Source organism: Cetorhinus maximus, chromosome 22 (assembly GCF_964194155.1).
Source record: "Cetorhinus maximus chromosome 22, sCetMax3.hap1.1, whole genome shotgun sequence".
NCBI classification, from domain to species: domain Eukaryota; kingdom Metazoa; phylum Chordata; class Chondrichthyes; order Lamniformes; family Cetorhinidae; genus Cetorhinus; species Cetorhinus maximus.
Window position 1 is genome coordinate 3,654,541 of NC_135900.1, and position 8,340 is coordinate 3,662,880.

At 49.4% G+C, this 8,340-nt stretch overlaps 1 protein-coding gene across 1 annotated transcript; it reads right to left on the reverse strand.

The window, feature by feature from the left end:
- Positions 1 to 7,194: 7,194 nt before the first annotated feature.
- ascl1a (achaete-scute family bHLH transcription factor 1a) lies at positions 7,195 to 7,803 on the reverse strand. The gene has a single exon (XM_078567597.1). The coding sequence runs from the start codon at positions 7,801 to 7,803 to the stop codon at positions 7,195 to 7,197; it is 609 nt and encodes a 202-aa protein (XP_078423723.1).
- Positions 7,804 to 8,340: the final 537 nt, after the last annotated feature.

Here is an 8,340-nt window from a genome sequence, read left to right on the forward strand (position 1 = left end):
GGGTGGGTGGGGGGTGCTGGAAGTGAAACCATTCGCATTTGCTTTGCCGATTGCATTTGAAATCCTCATTCAAACTCATCAGCCATTCCAGCCGCGGTTCGGACGAGTCCAATTTCATTATTGCCTCTCCTCTGAACGACGTGTTCGGGTCCGGTGCCAATCAGACTCAGCAAGAGTGAAAAGACAGATTAACCAAAGCGTGTTGACATTGACCATCCGTGCGCCGCTTATCTCGCTCTCAATCCTCAGAAACTTTTCTTTTCTCTCTCTCTCCTCCTCTTCTTTCCAGCGGTTTACTAAATAAAAGCAATTAGATATGGCATTTTTTTATTTTCATCACGGCTGACAGGCTGGTGGAGAAAGGCGATAATGATTCGTGACAGGCGAACCCTTAATTGTGCTGCCTTTTTTCTTCTTATCCTTTGCTGTGCAATGCAGCACACTCGAACAGCAGTAACAAAGTGCTGCATTATCTGAAAGCTGGCGCTAGCGGTACAACCAACCAGGGAGGAGAGCAGCATTATTCATGAGTTTCGGAGAGAGAGAAGAGAGAGAGAGAGAGGTGGGGGGGAGGTAGCGAGGGTTGTATAATTTAACTAACCTTTGAGTTTAAACAGAAGGCGTGCTGAGCCCTCCAAATGAAAATACTGCCTCTCAATATTCGGAGCCTCGATGCTTCATACAATCAGTCCATTCACACACAGACTGGGGTTTTGTGCGTCGGCTGCAGTCATTATTAATTCATTTCTTTTTAAATCTATAAAGTGTTTAAATCAAGAAAGAAAATGCATATTTTTATTTTAGATAAGTTTTAACAATGGAGCTTGTTACACGGGAACTTGTTTATGATTAATACCGGGTTGGCAGGTTACAGCTTCTGCGGGTTATTTATTGAAGGAATGAAACTTTTTTTTAAATTATACATAAACCAAACTCGTGGACAGGAGGAGACGGCAGGAGTGGTGTTTAAAGCAAATGTTCTGTAACTTTCTCTGGAGATTCTGCGGCCTGTACTTATCTTATTCTGCAACAGGCAACGCGTTTAATGGTCAGTTGCTGAGGTGAAACCAAAGGACATTTACAGTAGATTTATATTCGGCCGAGGGTTTGTTCCAATAATGTTTAATGCCGAATCCACCCACTTTAAACTCTGCGCTAAAAGTTTGTTCGGTGCAAAAAAAGTTATGAAGTTATTTGTTGAACATCTCTGCTTTTAAAATCCATCGATGCAGAAGAGATGGGAGGGAAAGTGGGGACTTGGGGAGGGCGGGGGTTGTTGTACAGACAATGGGCGTCCCGCCGCACTGCACTCACCCAGTGTGATTGCCCAAGTCCTCTCCCCGCCCCCCACACAAACACCCCCCACCTCCCCACCCCTCCACATCCCTCTCCCTGCATCCTCCCCCTCCTCCTGCAGCCCAGCTCCCGGGGACCTGCCGGACCTGTCACTCCTCTCCCATCGCACAATGGGCCCGCCGGCTGACAGGGGACGCATGCCGCCCGCCAATCAGACGGCGGCGAGCGCTCCGGGCCTGCGCCGCTCCCGCCCTGAATGCAGATGAGGCGGGAGGCACGCGCCGCGCCGCCCGCCTCACTCCCACCCCCCGCCCGCCCTTGGCCCGGCCTCCCTGCCACTCAGTCCCTGCCACTCCAAACGGCGCTTGCAGCCAGTGCATTGCGCACAGGTGCCGGCTATTCCTTCACCCCCACCGCCCCGTGTTAACTCTCACATGGTGAGAAGAGCCATTGCACAGCGCCCTCGAGTTTTATACATCTCTCCATTACTCGCCAATCTCCTCCAAATAACTCTGCAGGGGCAGGAACCTATTGGAACCATGTTCGTGAACATTGCATCAGGTCTGTGGATTGACAGCCAAACTTGAGTTAAACAGAGAATGCCTTTTCCTCGCCTTTTACTTAAACATACATGATAACGCAACATTTTTATTTTATCTTTTTTGCAAACGAACACACTCCCTGCTGCAAGTTCTCTTTAATGATTTAGCGCCGAGGCTGGGTGGATGGTTCTAGCCGTCACTGGATCCTCCCGGAGAGTTGGCGCTCGGAGCTGATCTCACTTCATGTGATTTGATGACCCAGGTTGTGATTTTCCCATGGCCGGCTGTTGGTGAACAGCAACCGGTCAGGATAGAAACAGGGGCTTTGTTTGGCGAAGGATTCGGTTTGGAACGATTTATCCGAAGTCAGTAAAGCGTGCCTCTCCCTATTTCTCAATCTCTTTGAAATCCCCGCGGCTTTATTGCCGCAGGTCTGGAAATACAGTGCGATATGTCAGCAGTGAATGGCCCGAATGGCCGCTCTAGTGTGAGGAAATATTTCGGGAACGGTAGGGGGTTAATATTTAATATTCAAGGTGAGAAGTGAGATGTTGTCCATCCTGTTATTGTTTCATATGAGAACACAGGCATGGGAAGATTGGAATTGAAAGATCGGTGCTGATGTGACTGGAGTGGGTTTTAACGGAGATTAGTTTGACTGCAAAGAGCAGTAGTGGTAGGATACAGGTGCCAATAAAAGGACAGCACTTGCATTTACATTGATATTCTTTTTGACTTTGTGCAGTCTCTAGTGTGTGAAAATCAGAGGCTCTAACAAGTAGAGTTGAATTACATACGAACACACGAATTAGGAGCAGGAGTAGGCCACTCGGCCCCTCGAGCCTGCTCTGCCTTTCAATAAGATCATGCCTGATCTGAATGTAACCTGTCTACCCCACATTCCTGTCTACCCCCGATAACCTTTCACCCCCTTGTTAATCAAGAATCTATCCACCTCAGCCTTAAAAAACATTCAAAGACTCTGCTTCCACTGCCTTTTGAGGAAGAGAGTTCCAAAGACTCATTACCCTCTGAGAGAAAAAAACTTCTCATCTCTGACTTGAGTGGGCGACCCGTTATCTTTAAACAGTGACCCTTAGTTCTAGATTCTCCCACAAGAGGAAACATCCTCTCCACACCCACCTTATCAAGACCCCTCAGGATCTTAAAAATTTCAATTAAGTCACCTCTTACTCTTCTCAACTGCAGTAGACATAAGTCTAACCTGTCCAGCCTTTCCTCATAAGAGAACCTGCCCATTCCTGGTATTAGTTTAGTAAACCTCCTCTGAACTCTTTCTAATGCATTTACATATTTCTTTAAATAAGGAGACCAAAACTGTACACAGTACTCCAGATGTGGTCTCAACAGTGCCCTATACAACTCTATACATACTTCCTACTTCTGTATTCAATTCCCCTCGTAATAAATGATGACATTCTATTAGCTTTCCCAATTACTTGCTGTACCTGCATACTAACCTTTTATGATTCATGCACTAGGACACCCAGATCCCTCTGAATCTCAGAGCTCAGCAACCTCTCACCATTCAGATAATGTGCTTTTTTATTTTTCTTGCCAAAATGAACTATTTCACATTTGCCCACATTATACTTCATTTGCCAGATCTTTGCCCACTCACTTAACCTGTATATGTCATTTTGTAGCCTCCTTATGTTCTCTTCACAATTTACTTTCCTACCGATCTTTGTGTCATCAGCAAATTTAGCCAGCATTCCTTCGGTCCCTTCATCCAAGTCATTTATATAAATTGTAAAAAATTGAGGCCCCAGCACTGATCCCTGTGGCACACCATCCTGCCCACCCATTAATGCCAACTCTCTGCTCCCTGTTAGGTAGCCAATTCTGCTTTTCTGCTTAAAATGTCCAACAGATTGGAATTCAGAACAGCATCAGCACATATGGCATGTTACAACACATAAGAAGGTAATTCGACCCATCGTGTCTTTACTAGCTCTTGAAAGAGTTCCCCAATTAATCCCACTCCCAGTTTCTTTCCTCTTAGTCCTTTAAACGTTCCCCGCCTCAAGTATTGATCCAATTCCCTTTTGAAAGTTGCTTCCACCTCGCGTCCGGGCAGCGGGAGGTCACTGCAACTCGCTGCCTAAAAACAAAAAATCTCCTCGCCGTTTCCGTGGTGGCTCTCGGTCCATGTGAGGCGATTTTTCAAAATCAATACCAAATATCCCAAATCCCGTTCTGAACAAATACTGAGAATCCCATGCAGCGCACAGTGCGTGAAGGCCAGAGTGCCCCTAAACAGCAGCAAGCACCAAATCCAGTCTCAATCACAGAGGTTATGGCGCTCAGGTTGCGATTTGATGATGAGGGGGATTTTCGCCACTTTGCCCAATGCCCCTTTAGAAAGTTCATTTCAGAGAGGGTAGGAATTCTAAGCTAAAAATCAGTCACTATGTAAAGCCTAGAAAAAAAAAGCACACGTTTGAATATCTGGCCCTATGGGCTTTTGGGGAGAGGTGACACATTTTAACCCCCTCCCCTCCTCCCCTATCATCTGGCTGAAATTACTTTTTTTTTAGTTCAGTTCCATAATTGCATCTCTCCCTCCTCCCGCCGCCCCTCACCCCTCAAACAGCGGATTATCCTGCAGTGATAGTGTCTCCATTTGAACCTTGACGCCTCTCTCAGTGGCTGGCCATTGTGTAGTGTGCGGTGCACTGGCCGATGGTGGGTTCCGCTTGACTGGGTGCACGCAAGCTGAATGTTCATGCAGTTTCCGAGGACGAGTAATAAGACAACCAAAAATAGACACAACTAACATTCCCGTCACGTCCCCACTAACTGACAGAAAATAGCTCACAAAACAACCGCGGCTCTTTTAGAAAGCTGACTCTTGCTTCTTTTATAACAACAAAAAAAATCACACCTCATATTTCTGGAGTTGCCGCTGTGAAGGGTATTTTCTAATCAAATCCCAGCTCTTAAAGCCCCCGAGACCAACCACTGTTTGACGTCTGGGTGCGTGATGATGAACAGAGAATAAACCACGTTACCTTCAATCTCATCACCTCTCCCCCACCCACCTCCGATTTTGCAGACATTTAACTTAATAAGTTACCAGGCTTAGTGCATAGCGTCGGGACTTTGAAGTCTGGAAGTTGGAGGTTCAAGTCCGGCTAGCATTCCCAGTGCAGTACGGTCAGGGTGCTGCACAGCCAAAGGTGTCCTCTTTCGGATGAGACATTAAACCGAGAGCCCGTCTGCCCCCCAGCGGGTTTCCTAAAGGTCCCCATGGCAACCATTGGGAAGAAGAGTAAAGTGAGTTCCCCCTGATCAATATTTATCCCTCAACCAAGATCAGGAAAAACAGATTACCTTGTCGTTATCACATTTCCGTTTGTGGGAGCTTGCTGTGTGCAAATTGGCTGCTGCACTTGCTGTGTGCAAATTGGCTGCTGCACTTGCTGTATTATAACAGTGGCCAAACTTCAAGAATACTTCACGGGCTGCAAAACGCTTTGGGACACCCTGGAGCTGTGAAAGGCGCCATATAAACGCAATTTCTCTCTTTCCAACTTGTTTGCACCAGGCTACGTCATGCTGCATCTAACTGTCAGAAGGTGCATTCGCTGAAGGATTTCGATGTGCTGGCACTCTGTTAGCCCCCTTGCGTTCAGCCCATGTCACCAAGCGCACTTTCCCCGCATCAACCGCGTACACAAGATTCGTTTCGAAACAATAGGGAAACAGTTATATTAAAAATACATTGAATCTATCGGTAGTTTAAAAAAAATGCTTTATTATGAAACTAACATGTAGAAAAACCAGTCATACGTGACACGCTTTTGTCAGTTTGCAAAAAAATCTCTCTATATATATATATTTGTGTGTGTGTGTGTGTGTGTGTGTGTATGACCCGAAGGACAATAGTGATAACACAGGACCGAGAAGTGATGATTGTAAACTAAAGTTTGGCAGGAATTCATTCAACTTTGCCGGGCAGTAAAATCGCACGGTCTCAAGGCAACGCACAACTTGGAGAATAAGACACTAGCAGGTTCTGCAGAATGTCAGAGGGGAATTCCCTCCTACACCCGAATCAGTGATTTCCCAAACCACAGGCAGTTAGAAGGTGAGAATGGAAAGGCGAAGATGAAGACATCACATGCTTCTGTGTCTAATCGCCATATACACATATTAAAAAAGAACATTAAGTCTTGTACAAAACTCTATAAATCCATCTCTCTTATATACAAAAATAGCTTAATATAATTCAGAACTGGTTAGCATAGATACAAATAGATTTTTCTTTTTTTAATTAAAAAGAACTCAAGGCCTGAAGCATCCTCTATTGAAAATAGTATAAAAGTATTATAAAAAAAACGCAGAACTCTTTGATTGGGTAAAGCATAATATGTGACATTGGCTTTAAAAAAAATACACACAAAATAGTGTTATTGTCACGGTGAAGAGTCTATTGGGGTTTTCTCTTCCATGGAGAGTTGGCAGTGAGGGACAATCTATTTGGGCCGGTAGTGCGGGGCTTCTGTCGGTCGATGCCCTTGTGTGGTCCAGACGGATTGCTAGACGTCCGGTGTAACTGAGGACCCGGGAGCGACTTTTACTCTTGGCTGTTTAGGCACTGTGTGTGATTGCATTCACGGACCACTTTTGTCGTTAAGAGTCCTTGGCAGTCCAGTGAAGGGAGTTGCAAAGGCAGGAGGTGAATCTTGTACCGCCGCCACCGGTACTTGGGTCCCGGGAACCTTTTTCTGTATCTTCCTGGCAGATCTGGATAGAATTTTTAAAAAAAATAAGGAGAGAAAATGATTTACAATTGTTCGCCTGCTTGCGCACACAGGTAGCAGGTTACAGGATGCAACAAAAGCCCCTCTATTGCAAACTGACCATTCGGCCCCATTGCAGAATGATGATACACACACAGATCAACATCTTCACTCAGATCAGCTCTGGGCATGTTGGCTGGAACCCGTTACCCAGGGGAGGGGGGAGGGGGGGGTGGCCTGTCTCCTACCTCCACCAGAGAGAGAGAGAGGGAGCCCCCGGCTGTACATCACATCTCTCGGAACAGCCCCCCACCCCCCAGGTTACTTCCGCGCCCCAGTTGCAGGTTCAGTCGACACGAGGAAGAATCAAACATGCAGGGCGGACAAGGGGCGCAGAGCGGGCGCAATCGCAACCCCAATATTCCTGTCCCCTTGAAATGACTATCGAGCGTGACAGACAAGAGGAGGGGGGGCGGTGGATGCGATAGCGCCCTGGAATATTGTTCCTAGTTCAATGTTAAAGGGGGTGGGGGGGGGACGGGACTGGATGTCCATACCTGCTGCAGAGAGAGAGGCAGAGAAGCAGCTCAAAACCAGCTTGCAAAGTCCAGAAGTTCCTGCTCTTCGGGACTCAGGGGGTCGCAAGACCCTTCATCCGAGGAATAGGAAGAGACGGGCGAGCCAGCCATGGAGTTCATGTCGTTGGAGAGGGTGGGAGAGAGCACTCCCGACTGGAAGGCGGCGCTGACCGCGTCGTGTTCGTCCAGGAGTTGCTGCAGGGCTCGGATATACTCCACCGCCGAGCGCAGCGTCTCCACTTTGCTCATCTTCTTGTTCGCGCTGCCGTTGGGGACGTGCTCCCGCAGGGTGGCGAAGCCCAGGTTGACCAGCTTGACCCGGTTCCTCTCCCTCTCGTTGCGCCGGGCCACGGCCGCCGGCTGCTGCGGGGGGAGGCTGTAGCCGAAGCCGCTGAAGTTCAGGCGCCTCTTGCAGCGCAGCAGCTCCGGCGAGCAGGAGCGCTGCCGCTTGAGCTGGGGCTGGAGGTGGCCGGAGTGGCCGGGGGAAGGGGCCCCTCGCTGGTGGCCCGGCTCCGGCCCCGGCTCCGGCTCCGGGTCCGCCTCCTGCCCACTCGGCGGAGCAGCGGCGTAAAGGCAGGCGGGCTGCAGGTAGGGCGGTTGGATGGAGGTGCTACCCATGCTGGGCATCAGAGCCTGGTGAGGGTGGGGATGGGGAGGGGGGAGAGGGAGGAGGGAGTGAGGGAGGGAGAGGCTGCTGCAAGGGGAGGGAGGGAGGGAGCGAGAGGCTGCGGTGCGAGGGCAGCAAACTCGCTCCTGCCGTGCGCCCAGCTCGTGTCGTTCGCGTGTTGCGCCGTGCGCCCCTCTCACTTCACTCGAGGCGGCTCCGGGATCTTCTCTCCACCTCCCCCACCCCCTCCTCCCCCCCACCCACCCCCCCACCACCTTGGTATTGTGTCCGTTCCCCGTGGCACGCTCCCCTTCCCCTTTTTTTGCTCCCAGCTCGACTGAAGCCCCTCGGCGCACAGGCGCTGCCTTTTCAAACCGCAGACTTGCGCCCCAGCTCCGCCCATTCCCCCGCTTCCCCTCCCTCCCTCCCTCCCTCCCCGTCCCCAGGGCGTGCGCCGGGCGCGTGCCATCCGGGATCCCAGAATAAACAACAAGCCAAACTCCCTCCTGGCCCCCTTGCAAAATCCATCAAGGAATAACGAGCTGGAC

Bases quoted from the DNA above. Each gene is read 5' to 3' on its own strand.
- ascl1a (XM_078567597.1), bottom strand. From the start codon at position 7,803: ATGGGTAGCACCTCCATCCAACCGCCCTACCTGCAGCCCGCCTGCCTT.